The sequence below is a fragment of the Strix aluco genome, chromosome 20, assembly GCF_031877795.1.
Source record: "Strix aluco isolate bStrAlu1 chromosome 20, bStrAlu1.hap1, whole genome shotgun sequence".
NCBI lineage: Eukaryota > Metazoa > Chordata > Aves > Strigiformes > Strigidae > Strix > Strix aluco.
Genome location: NC_133950.1, coordinates 9,230,609 through 9,244,347, shown reverse-complemented (window position 1 = coordinate 9,244,347; position 13,739 = coordinate 9,230,609). Strand labels below are relative to the sequence as shown.

The 13,739-nt window shown below is 50.4% G+C and overlaps 1 protein-coding gene across 1 annotated transcript in view; it reads right to left on the bottom strand.

Moving 5' to 3' along the window:
- Positions 1–13,739, bottom strand: part of COL27A1 (collagen type XXVII alpha 1 chain) — a 152,445-nt gene that overhangs the window by 38,438 nt on the left and 100,268 nt on the right. The window contains exons 30-38 of the mRNA XM_074846242.1: positions 9,111–9,164; positions 8,104–8,148; positions 7,894–7,938; positions 7,628–7,681; positions 6,788–6,841; positions 4,305–4,358; positions 2,601–2,654; positions 1,781–1,834; positions 250–357 (exon numbers count right to left, since the gene is read on the bottom strand). Coding sequence (XP_074702343.1) covers positions 250–357; positions 1,781–1,834; positions 2,601–2,654; positions 4,305–4,358; positions 6,788–6,841; positions 7,628–7,681; positions 7,894–7,938; positions 8,104–8,148; positions 9,111–9,164 — 522 coding nt within the window. The remainder of the gene's footprint in view (positions 1–249; positions 358–1,780; positions 1,835–2,600; positions 2,655–4,304; positions 4,359–6,787; positions 6,842–7,627; positions 7,682–7,893; positions 7,939–8,103; positions 8,149–9,110; positions 9,165–13,739) is intronic.

Below are 13,739 nucleotides of genomic sequence, written 5' to 3'. Positions count from 1 at the left end.
GCTGCAGCCATCGGGAAGGTTACACTCATCTTGCTCACAGGGATTTAGACAAGAGCACACAACACAGAGGAAAGCAGAGTGGAGGTGGCCCTATGGGGAGCACAGGAGCTGTGTTGGGCCAATACCCGTACCCTGGCGATCTAAGATACACCCAGGGCTGCCCACGCAGCGCGGTGACGAGAGCACCAGTTCCTACAGGAAACCCATGGACCAGCTACGGGGGTGCGTGGGCTGGTTTTGCAGACTCACTCGGACACCTGTGATGCCGGGATATCCAGGAGGCCCTTCTTTTCCCTTCAGCCCTTCATTGCCTTTTTCTCCTTTCTCTCCTTCCAGGCCTTGCTCTCCTTTGTCTCCCTGTGGAAGAGAGGAGGGTGGGAGCTTTTCATACCCACACAACACATGGGTCACTGTACATGGCTCTTGCAAGGAAAAAACCCACCACATAATTAATATTTCAGGAGTCTGAGAGGAAGAGAGCCTGCAAGCAAAAGGATGAATGAGAGTGAGTCATAATACACTTGACATTTAACAAAATGAGCAAAACCAGGTTTCTTTTTTTTTTAAAGTCTCTTGGCTGGAGGAGAAGGAACTCCCCCATTACACAGGGTAATCTGAACCCCTTTGCTTCTCCTGCAATAAGGCCTGAACCTTGCACGTGAATGAGAGGCAGACAAGATCTGAAAGTCTCCCTTGCCTCACCCAGAAGCCCTGAGCTCGGGATGCTGAAAGATTTTTAATAGGATGGGTTTGTCTGGAGCGACTGCTTGACTCTTGCTGCCAAATGGGAATCAGCCCAGGGCTCAAATAAATACTCTGCAAAACAGTGTCATCTTGCCTCTGTGAAGGATTTGCGGTCTGGGCAGTAGGTGTCATGTCAAATCACCGTTCTTATAAATTATGGCAAATATTTTATGAAGACAACCAAAAAGGCCAATTCTGTACTGACGGCAGCACCTACGCTTGTGCAACCAACCAGCCTTGACAGTTGTTTTCCACTTGCACCTGCATTAGTGAGAACAGTCAGGTTAAAAAGATCTGGTTTGGTTCAAGAGCTCTTGGGGACAGTTAGCAGTGGCGAGAGAATACAAAAGCCTTGACTGTCTTTAAGGAAAAGTCTTTTGGTCCAACGTTTAGAGATAAGCAGTAGAGACACATGGCAAATAGTTTAACTAGAATGAAGCAATAAACTGCATTGTTGTGGGACCAGCTACTTTTTCTTTCCATGGAACAAAACTGTTGACCTGTTTGGAAAGGCCAGCTGTGCAGGGACAGAAATCAGAGTCCTGTTCCAAAGGCAAGGTAGGAAACTCACAGCAGATAGATACAGAGTGCAGTGCAAGCCCTGAGTGAGCACCTGGGGCTTTGCCAAGAGGAAGGGGATCTGGTTTCTTGCTAACAATGTTCTGGTCAGTGGTGCAGGGTAAAGTGATGGACAATTCTTGATTTCCCCTGCCAAGCCCAGGAATTCCTGATTAGTTGGAAATTTAATCTGTAAAGACTCAAATAAAACAGACAAATTGTTGGAAACTAGATTTTGAAGAACTTGACCTTTTTGGAGATCTGATCAGATGCCAAAAATGTGGGTAGAGGAGTGAAACAGGAGGAGTCAGTTATGTGTGCTTGCAGAAAAAAAATCCTTAGAGGGAGCAGGGCAGAAGCTTATTGCACAGAGGACCCAATAACCCCCTTGGCTTCAACCTGGCCTTGAGAACCACGGCAGCCTGAGTGCACAGAGATGTGTGTGAGACCTGAAACATGCCATGAGAGTGAGGTTTACCTTGATACCGTCTGGCCCAGGTGGCCCGCTATCCCCTTCCAGCCCCGATTCTCCCTGCAAGACAGAAGCAAGCACCATAAGGCTGTGCCTAAACGTGCTTTTTTCCAGCTGACTTGTGGCAGCGAGTTGGACTGCGATGACAGGAGCCTAGTCCTGCACTTTGACGCATGTGGTATCTCATACCCTAATGCTGAACAAGTTCTTCATGGAGCAAGAGCAGGAATTCAGCCTCTTGCTTTATTCTGAGACATAGTTTCTCCTCCATGGACCCTGCTGCTGGCCTGTGGGAAGACCTCCTTCCCTGTGTTGGAAAGGGGGCTGTCTGTATTCATTTAACCTGGGGCTTCCCCATCCTGCTCCAACAACTGACCTTAGTCCTGAGAAGGGACAAGAGCCACTGCCGGCTTCAATCCCTGCATTCATCCCGTGCCTGGCTCCCTCCCACACATGCACAGTGTAGCCAGTGTTTCCCTGCTAAATGCCCACCTTCCGCCCCAGTGCCTCCCTGCCCTGTGCAGACTGCACCCTCCCGACGAACAGGACGGGTCTGTTCCCACACTGCCCCTTTCATAGGCGAGGCTGTCACAGCACTCTGCAAAGCGGCGCTGGAGCATCGGAGGGGCTCACACAGGCTGGTGAGCTCAAGCTGACAGGCTTTGCCAGGAAGATGTTCCCACCACCCACAGAAGAAACAAGAGCCGTGAGGGTTATGGGATGGCCAGAGCGGGGTCTGTCTGCCCAGGCTGTAGGTGAACAGGGAATGGAGCCTCTGGCGAACTGACAAGGCACAGAAGCCCTACCAGAAGTTGACCATACTCACTCTTTGGCCAATGAGGCCTTGCTCTCCAGGGACTCCCAACTGGCCAGGATCACCCTGAGAAAAAGGAACCACAGACACGGAGACAAGCTGTTTACTGACGGCGAGCGAGCATGAAGCACTTCCATTGCACCCCTCATTTTGACTTTTTATTTCCTTCTCCCACACAAACACCTTCACTTCAGTTTGCAAGGGTGTCCAAAGGACAGGTTGTCACCACCAGTGTCTCTGCTCGCGTAGGGCCAGCAGACACCTCACAGGCTCTGTTGCAATGATGCTTGACAGGACAGGGGTCGAGGAGTGGCTTGTGCTGCCTGCAGCTGCAGAGCCAGAAGATACTCCCTCAGCACAGCCCTTCAGCAGAAAAGCAGCAATGCTGGGTGCAACGCAACGTTGCAGCAGATCAACTGGAGCAAGGGAGAAGAAAGCTGGCAGCTCTTTGAGCCCCAGCATGACTGAGGAGGGTGGAAAAGAACCTGAATCTTTGATGGCACCAAAATGAGCAAACTGAAGGTGCTGGAGCTGGCAAACAAATGGATCTTGGCGACAGGCTGCAAGGTTGCAATTTAGCACTGGGGGTACAATGGCCACAGGGCAGCTATGCCCATCCAAACTAACTGCTTTGCAAGGAATAGAGCTCAGGAAATGCAGAGACATAAGGGGAAAAAGGTTTGACCTATCCACACATCTCATCATGCAGCAAACTGGTCTGCAAGCGACGATTGCCCAGAGCAACCCCAGCCTGTGCCAGCACCTCCCAGCTTAGGAGAAAGAGCAGCATGGGACTCTGGCAGCCTGAGTCCCCAGCAGGGACGTGTTGCACTGAGGGTGGGTAAAGCAGTATTTGTGCAAATCATCGTGTCCTGTTCCCGAGGAGAGCAGCCAGGAGCACGGGAGCTGAAACACTCGTGCAGTATCAGGATGCCAAAGACACGGTAGCTCCAGTGAAGTGTCAGAAGATTTGCCAAGGAAAACATGGCAAAGGATGGGGCTGGGGGTGGGGAGCGAGGAACAGCAAAGAGGAAATTGCATTTAATCCCCACATAGGGTCTGTTCAAAAGCCCTGCACACAGGAGTGAACCTTCAAACCAAGCGGAAAGGGGGTTAGGATAAAATAAAAACACCTCTGAGCCGCTCAGCACAGGGATCTTATTCAAACAAAGAGATGGTTTTTATAGGCCTTTCCATGTGGACAAGGTGGTGCATTCATGGTGCTGGAGCAGGGCACCCTTCCCCCATAACCAGCAGAGGAGTTTAGTCCCCACAGAGCTGAGGCTTGGAAACTGTGGCAGGACCTTGTCTGAAGGTATTTTTAAGTTTGGGGCCTTCCTAAGACTCTTCTTCTTTCAAATTAGAAGCTGGTTGGATCTCTGGGTCTTGAGGACTCCCCTTTCCACTCAGATTTTGGATCCGCAAAAGAATTGATCTTCATTTCCAAAGCCCTTCACAGCTCTTGAGGCACAAGATCCCTGGGACAGTGCTTCTCCCCAGCACTGACAGCCTCCCCCTTGGGATGGGGCTCAGGAATTCATAACCAAGGGGTTAAAGTTAACCTGATTTCATTTTTTAAGCCTTAGCTTTTGTTGAATATGCTGTCTGCTTTGGCTGCTGGAGGGTGAACCTGCAATGTTACCCAGTCCTGCAGGAACAGAAGTTGCTATTATCTCCCTGGTCTGACAGAGAAATTGCACTAAAGGTTTTTCTTACCTTCATGCCAGGTTCACCTGCAAGGCCAGGTTGTCCCATTGAGCCAGGCGGTCCCTGGGAAAAAAAAAAAGATAATGAAAAAACCCATTGTAACCAAGTAGAAAGCAAGATCAAAGACATAATTCCTTTAGCAGAGCCCTTCTGGGACAGCAGAGCCTTGCTTGCAATGTAATTACCTCCCCTGAGCTGGCTCAGGGTACGCAGCATCAAAGAGGCCCAGTACCCCCTCGTGCCTGGTTCCTGGGAGGGCTCTGCTCGTCTCTCACACCTCCCCTCTCCCCAGCCCTGTGGCAGCCCCCCAGCCTCCTCTGCCAAGCATCTCTAACTCTTTCCAACCCCTCTGCTTTCTAACCACACCAGGGAGCAGCACGGGGACTAGTTGGGAAAGAAGGGAAAAGGTCTTGAATTAGGCTTGAAAGCCCTTCCCAAGGTCCAGCAGGTTGGCTGATAGTGGTTAACAAAAATGCTCTGCTGTGCTCTTGCTCACTGCCTTCCTGCAACCCTACTTCATTACTGCTGGCATAAGCACATTCTCTGGGCCACCAATCTCATTCTGCTTAGGGTTAAGCCTCAGGGTTTGCAGGTGCTTTGACTTGCCCTGCCTTTGCAGGAGCAGCTGCCCCAGATGACACAGCTTTGATCTAAGCCACTGGCCCCACGATCCTGCAGAGGCAGGGTCACAACAATGCTGCCAGCTCCAGGACAGCTAAAGGGAGCCAAGAACAGCAAAGTTACACCAAACCCTCCAGCACAAACTTTGGCTAGATTAGCCTTGACATCCATCACCCACTTTGCCTGACTATAATAGGCCAGCAAACATCCTAATGCCAACGACTGGGCTCGGACCAGAAATCCACGGCCCAGGGCTGTCGCCAGGCTGTACTAGTGGAAAGAAAGCGGCTGACAGATGAGATAACGTGGCCCTATCCATCTGAGCACAGACCCTGGTAGAGAGGCTTGGAATCCCTCAGAGAGCAAAAATGAGTGCCTGACCTGGAAAATTATGGGAAATAATATAGAAGGATGGAAGATGGGAGAATGACCTTGCAAAGGTCATTCTTAGTGTCCAGCAGCCGTGTGCAGCCTTGCGATAGAGGGGTCACGTTCATTAGCTATCTTTAGTACCAAGATCAATTAGAAGCTTTAATCTTGGTACATTTTCTACTACCTCTGGGAAACATGGGGAATGAGAATCTGTAAAACAAGCCCAAAGATGGGACAGAAAAGCTGTCTTTAAAGGATTTGAGAGGTTTATTTACTTATGATATTTGCTTTCCGGATAACAATCTCCCTTCTCTTTACAGTTGGGAATAAAGGGAAAAAGAGCACATAGTCAAGGGAGCACTCTGCTGCCCAGGGAATAAAGCCAGTTCCTGGCTTGCTGAAATGGATTCAAGCAGAGGAGGGAGCAGGGTGTGTGTTGGGTTTACGAACAAATGGTCAAGTCACGCAATGAGAAAATTCAAGCTCCAATGAAAGCAAAAATCCTGCTTTGGTTTCTCCAGAAGTGCCAGTGCAGAGAAAGGCTCCTGGAAGAGTCACAGATTTGAATAAAGCTCTGTACTTTCTTGGTTGGCAACTTCCAGAGTGGCTCAGTAGCAGCTTTCCAGCTCCTCAGTGTGGTTTACCACGCTGAGAGCTCACTCCATCCAGTCTAGCAGCCATGAGAATGGAAACTTTCATGACTCATACACTTTGCAGTTGACTGCATTAAAAGCCACCTTCGCTGCTGTTTTCACAGCCAAGTGGAACATCACGTCTATATTACAGCTCAGGACCTATGGAAAGGAGCTACCCAAGGGGAACTGGCACATCTGGTATAAACAGCCAAGACTATAATACTTCAAGGGCAGTGAAATCAAACCAAGACTGCAGTTGAGTTAGGGGGGAAACCATGGAGGCATCTCCTGCACTCCATCGGGGCACTGTTTGGCAGCTGCTTTGGTTATGGTGTGTTTGTGCCACTGCTTCATGGCAACAGCAACCCAAAAGCACAGTCAGCAGCAAAGGCGTTTCTCTGAGCTTCCTCCACCGGCTGCAGTGGCTTGTGATGGGACTGCCACAGCAATCCAGGCAGGCTGACAAAACTGTGTCTTGTCAGCAACGGCACCAGTGAGTGGGAAAGGAAAGACCAATTTTCAGTTTGAACGGTTACTGTATTTGGTGCAGAAAGGTGGTCCCTGGTGTGGTGGTAGAGGCCATGCCTGGGACACGCTTGTCAGTGCGGACAGCTTTGAAATGTTTCTCTTGTTGTGAAGAGTCTGCACAGCTACCAACTGAGTGTCTATGGTCTGTGATGAAAATGATGCTCGAATTTCTGATTTTCACTGTTTGCTTTGGAAGTTGACTTTCAGACTTGAGGGAAATCCCTTCTGCTCATGTCCCCAGGTGCAGAAGGATGAGCCTCTGCACATTTACTCCCCCCTCAGTCCTGCCACTCTTGGTGCAAGGGGAAAACAAATAGGAGCAAAGATCAGACCTACCTTATGCCCGATTTCTCCCAAAGGTCCAGGTGGCCCCTGTGGTCCTTGTGGGCCCTGAAAAAGAGAGACACAAGGCTCTTTTCATACAACTGTTTTCATTTCTGAAGGGTCATCACTTCCATGGTCTGTAAGATAAAACACCAGTTCCCTCCCATATCACAAAAGAGCTATGCAGCATGCAAGAGATGGCCAGTGAGATGGAGAGGCCAGAAATGGGTGTGCTGAGGCACCTTAACAGGCACACGGCTCAGAAGGCCCTTCATCTTTCTGGCTCCCATCTAAAACAACTGCAGCTGGCAACCTGAAAATGCCTGGTTTACTCCTTCCCTTCACAGTCCAGGTCAGTCCCCACTGACACAGAGAGCAGATGACCCCTCTCCCTGCTTCGGTGATCCTGTGTCCCTCCTTGAGGTCTGTGTCTTCACCTGTCATCTTCCAGTGCCTCCCCCAAAGCTGTGGGCTCAGTTCTGATACCATCAGCCTCCCTCCTGATCCCACTTCCACTCTACCTACCAGCCCACTCCAACTCCTCCTGTTATATCTGACCCTGTCCCAGACCCAACCTTGCTCTTCTTTTCTCCCTTCCCTTCCAAAATCCAGCCCAGGCTGTATCCTATACTCTCCCTGGTTGATCCACGTCCCCCTTTTGCTGACCTTGTCTTTCCTCATGCCTCCTAGGACTCTAGCCAAGTCTTTCACATCTCTGACCATGCTGGAGTTGGCAAGGACAGAGAATCTGGGAATGGGAATAAGTGGTGAGGAAGAGACAGAGAGAAAGAAATGAAGTGTCTGTGTGCGTGCAAGGAAAGACAGATGAAGAGAGAGTGATAAGACACTTGCCGGGTCGCCTGGAGCCCCTTTTGCTCCTGGAGGTCCAGAAGGTCCTTGGATACCCTAGAAAAATTAAAACCACCAAGGTCAGCTCCAACCCTTCATGCTTCTTGGCGGTAACATGCATTTCATAAATGCTCCAGTGAAAGGAGTGGAGAGGTGGTCCCCTAAGCGTGAGTCACTGTCCAAATTCTTCCTCCTAGACCAGGACTCAACACTTATGGACTTGAGTGAAACCAAGGTTATGAAAGGAAGCACAAGGGATGGACACTTACTGGGAAGCCGCGTGCTCCTGTCTCCCCAGTCTCCCCCATCTTCCCCTGTGAACACACAGTTACAGCAATTAGCCCCTGGGAATGTGCTGAGACACCTGCGGCGCTTTGGCCAGGAGAAGCTGCAGTTCCCTGGGCACTGTGTACGTGTGGGTACCCCCATGGGGGACTGACACCACGTCAGGTTGACACTGGCCCTTACAGAGAACATACCTGCAGCCCATCTGGCCCCAGCTTGCCTGGCTCCCCTGGTCGGCCCTGCAAAGCAAAAAGACACATTGGCAGGAGCACAAACTACTGGTGATGCTCTTCTGCCCTGGCCCATCTGCTCTTACATTTTTGTGCATTGAATATCCCCTCCAGATCCCTGCAGCTTTTGAGAGGCCAAATGCCCAGCATCCTGCCCTGAAGAACACCCCAACCAGCAGGGAGCGTGGGCAATGGGCTGCACGACCCAAGGCTTTTTGAGCAAACACTGCTTTGGAGGAAGCTGGGATTCCCAGCAGACTCAGCGCAGCCCTGCCTGGCAGGGCATCAAATAAGGGATATTCCCCACCCACACTGCATCCACAGGGCCACGTGTGCTGTGCAGGGGATGGAGTCTGTGGTGTTCAGTGGTAGGATAAGGGTCCAGCTCTGCCACACTACTCTTACATCAGGCTGCTGCCAAAGGCAGAAACTCTCCCATGCACCCATCTCAGGGCCCGTCGTGGAGCAGGCTCACCCTAGTCTGCTTGGGCAGGGTATCTGCCAGGCTCTCTTTGCACCAGGCATCTCCTGCCCTGCATTTTTTTCCTGTTCTGATCTAATTAACATGAAGTACATCAGAACAGATATGTATTCCCTTAGGTCATATTTTCCCAATTGTGTTAAATTGCTCTGATTTAGTGCTACTTTCCTATATAACAGTCAAGCACACTCACTGCCAGGTAAAGCTCCTCCCATCCCTGTGACAGACTCTATTATTTTAGCAGAGGCCTCTCATGTTTGTGGACTGCCTCTGTATTCAGGGTCTCAGACCCCAGCAGCAGGGGCCCTGATACCCACGTTGGACAGATTTTACTCCAGTTGCACGAAAGACTCATCACTGCTGGTTGATCTTCATGGAGCGACTGAACATCCCCTGTTCCTGGAGGAGGACATGACCTTGATCCTGCCCAGAGCATTTCACAGCACAGCTAAGAGCAGTCTTGACCAACCTGGTCACCACTGGCACTCACCTTGACACCTCGTGACCCCGGCTCACCTACTGGTCCATCAGGCCCTCTGGCACCCTGGAAAAAGGCAAGAGAGTGGCAGAAATAAGAACAGAGTATATGTCTCACTGGAAAATATAGCAGTCCCCCTAACTTTGGCCACCAGGAAGGTCCATGAGATCAGTCCTGGCTAAGCCAATCTATACCTGGTTGGGTTGAGCACAGCAGCTTGGAGCCCAGGACTCAAAAGATCCTTTCTGTGTTTTGTTGCTTCATTTCTCACCGTTATCAGCATACAGCACCAAAATACTTTTTATTCCTTTTAAATCAACTACCAACCGCAAACCAAAGCTGGGGGAGAAAAGCAGGCGAGGAACAGCCTTATTTTCAGACAACGGTTACATGACAACAGTTTTGCATTGCACAGACTTGCAGTTCTAGCCTTATTGATAGCAAACCTCTTCCTTGCTAGAAACTCCACTTTTCCAACTGCCCTGCCCTTAACTTTTGGCATACCACACTGTCTCATGGTCACAATCAGGGCAATAAAGCTACAAAATACACAGAGGCACCCAAACCCCCACCATACAGTACCCTCACGATTGTCATGGGCCCCAAACTGCTCCCAAAGAGCAGGGTATATTTGCTGGCAGCTGAGCTCCAAGCCTTCAGCTACAGTTACCTGCTGTTTGGAGAACTGGCTGCTGTTAAGGATCAGGCAGGTGCTCATGCATATGCAAGCTGGGAGAAGTGCAGCCTGCCGTGCCTGCTCTGGCATGTCTGGTCCTATGCCCGGCATCTGCTCCTGGGCGTGCGCGTGTGTGCAGCAGGCATGAGCAGCTCGGGAGGTGTACGGGACACGCACGCTGCTGGAAATGTTCACGGCACGTACAAGAGTCCAGACAGTGAGCGATCCTGGACACGACTAGCTAAAATTGAACAGTTCATGGTACGGCGCGGGCATCCTCGAGGAAGGGGTGTCCTTGTTCCTCCAGAGGTTTCTAAGCAAGGAGAGCCCTGGGAAGAGGGGATAGCTGCGATCTGGCTTTCAAGCTAATTTCAGAAGAGCCGAACGCACAGCCCTCTGCACCATTCGAACCCCAGAAACCAGTGTGTCACACTGACAGAGAATAAACAGGCACAGAGTCGGGGAAAATAAAACAGGAAAAAAAGGGCATATCAAGAGACTTTATTAACGCACGTCATGTTCATAATCAGGCCATGAGCTCAGTCGGGACTCTTAGGCGCTACTGCAATATAAATAATAAATAAAAACACAGAGCAGCGCTAGAATGTAGTGGTAAGAGGAATCCTGAGTGTAGGCCAACACGGAAATAGAGAAAACAGGAGCCAATACGCTTAATCGGGATGCAAACCGAGTGCCAAAAGTAATAACAGGGCTAGGGAGCCAATGCGTTAGAAAAGCAACTCCAGTATGACAGGCAAAGAGAGAGAGAGACTCACAAAGAAAGGCAGTGTAACAGCAGAAGATGTATAGGAAACGTAGCCAAATTATTACAGCAGACAAACACTGTCAATATAAAATAATGCAAAAACTTCTACTGCGTTTGGCAAAACCCTGTGCCGCTGAGCGTACCAGAGATTAAATAACCAAAAGCCTGTATTGCATGCCAGTAAGACACAGCTCTAAAGAATGTGCAACCCGGTCTCCAGGACAGACTGACAGAGGACTGTGCACCAGATGGGAACACCACGACCGAAGGGGGTGTTTCACAGGTCGGTGCTTTGCTACGCTCATGTAATGGCAGCTCTCACCAGCCCTAGACCCCAGGTGCCCTGGCTCATACTGACCACTAGATCAGAGAGCAGTAAAGACCAAAAGTTTTATTAACCCATGCCCCTATAAACCTCAAAGCACAATGACATAAACCAGAAGGTCATTTAAAAGCAGGGCTACTGACAGCTCAAGTCAGACAGCACTGTAAGTTGGAGTAGTGGGAGAGCAGAGCTTGGAGGCATCTGGGGAGCTGCCTGGGGTGACTGGGACACCCAGCAACCCAGCAAAATACACAGACCTGCCCTGGGCTGGGTACTGGGCTGCCCAGAGAGAATGGAGGTGTCAGCATGTGTATGGCACTGGCACCCTGGGAAAGCACCCTGCCACCCAACTTCTCATCCTCCCTGGAAAACAAACTCTTCCCCTCCTCTTTGAGCAGCCGTTCAGATATTTTGTGCAATTACATCTTTACTATCCGAGATGATGGGGTGACCTGCTTGTGAAGAAGGGGAGGGATGTGCAGAAGAGAAGGATTCAATAGCTCAGCCCTGGTATTAAAGAAAGAGGGAGCAGGGCTCAGAGGCAACTGGGACATAGAAATGACAGCGAAGACCCAGGTTAGAGGTTTTCATTCCAGGACAGATGCTGCCAGGGTAGGAAAGTGGGATGGGTCTGGCGCCTCCAGACCCACCTTCTGTAGCCTGCCTTGCCCTGTCCAGGCCCTTTGCCAGTGCTGGGCTGCTCTGAGCTGGGTGGAGGCTGTTGGGTGCCCTCAGCCCTCACTCAGCACTGCAGCAATGGCTGTGGTTCTCAGTGGTCCGACCCGGCAGGGCTGGCTGGCTGGGGAAGTGTTTACAGTATCCACATTTCTTCCAGCAGAGCCCTGTCACCAGCATTGCAGAATCTGCCAGGGCAATCTCACTTCACAGCAGTCACCTGCCTAATCCCATCACAACACATCTCATCGGCATCTGACCTAAAGAAGGAGAAAGTGACCCTGTATTTGCAAATGCATGTGGCAAGCTTCATCTTCTCCAGCCTCCTGGGCCGAAACCCAGGATAAAGGCTTCCTCTAATTCACCCTGACAGGAAAGGCTACATTTAGTCAATTAGTTAAATCTTTAAAACTCTCTTTTACTGACAACGCCGGTTAGAGATGAGTGAGTGAGGTCCTGGCAGCTCTCCAGGGAGCATCCCATGCCAAACGCCGCGAGGCACAGCACGGTGCTTTCCCCCTGCAGACCTGGTGGCTCGGCCTTGCAGGCAGGGCTGAGCGCAGCTCCCCGGGCTCCCCTTGGACCCTCACAGCTTCTAAATTAACTGAACAGCCAGGCGTGCCTACCCTGAGCGTGGCAGAGCAGAGGGACCAGGGAGAACGTGTAGAGAGACATCTCGGGAAACATCGTTCTAAGGGCATATGCAGCATGGACCCGTCCTAAGAATGGGGTAAGGAGTGTGCAGTGAAAGGCATGGCTTTATCTCTGCTGTCAGCATCTCTAGGAGCCCATGAAACAGAGAAGGAAGCTTTTCTTTAGTCTCTGTTAGTATTTATGTCAGTACAGAGCTCAGGAGAGGTCCTGCTGGGCCAGGGCTGTACAAACAGTGCAAGCTCCAAGTAGCTTTACAATGTAAACAGGAAAAAAAGGAGGGTTAAATCAAGATCTGTCTGCTCCTTTGCACATGGGCAGCCAAGGCACAGAGAGATACAGGTTTATGGCTGATGGAGCATTTGAGAACCTGCTCGACTGTTTCACCAAAGCCAGTTGGACATGAACACGTGGCTCAAAGGCATTGCCATGTCCATCTCAAAGCAGCTCACCCAAGGTCATGCAATGAGTCACAGCACAGGGACATGCTTGGGCAGTCCCACTGCAGCACATGAGCCAAGTGCCATCACTCATTGCTACCTAAACAGATGAGTTTCTCCTTTTGGTTGTGTTGTCAGGCAAGAGGAGCAGAATTGGTGCTGTGCAGGAAATCACAGCTCTGTGACCCGACCCTGCGTCCAAATGCCGATGCTCCAGCTGCAGTAAGTCACGCCTGCGCTGAGGTCCTGGATCTCAGCAGACAGCAAGACACTCAGGGTTGGGCAGAGCCCAGCATTTTTTAAATTCTAGTTCCAATGTCTTATGTGAGCATATTTCTCACTGTAATCCCTGTGTAGGTTCCCACGGAGCTACGTAGTAGAAAACTAGTCTTAAGTCCTTGCAAGTCTCACCTGCAGTCACCTTCTTCCCTTGTAATCATGAGTTATTTTTAATGTAGGCTCCAGCAACGGTAGCAAAGCAGGTCACAGTGCCACACGATCAGTGGGCACACAGGCCAAGACAGTATTTCCCTCAGAGACGTGCAGTACTGAGGAGCACTATCAGCAATCTCAGACTAAACCAAGTGCTACGATGTTGGCTAGATGTGAACAGTGTCAGCTCACAAATGCAGGGGAATTCAGATCCAGATTTGCAACTTGGGTTTATTGCTAGTCCGTGTGAGATACACCCTGCTGCTGGAGTAGACACCATTGCAGAACAGAGCTAAATACTCAACGAGGTGTTTTCTGCAAAGCACTGCTGCATTTCCCCCTGTAAACAGATACCTAGAGCGCAAAGAGAGACAGTAACCAGCCTCTGAATAGCAGAAGCAGCAGCACAAACTAGCAGTCAGTAGCTCCCTTCCAGAAATCCAAAACTTCTTCATTACCCCTTTATCCAAATATTGATATTTCACTATCACAGTCTGGCCAAATAAAAAGCAAGCAGATGCCTCGACTGAAGCTGAAGGGAGACAGTGCTGGCCATAGATCTGTAGCTAACTTTTCCTCAAACCCTTCTAATGCTTTTTCAGCCAACTAGAAAGATCCCTGGGAGCACAACAACATACCTCTGCTTCTTCTCTGTGAAAAACTTCTCAGCTGGATC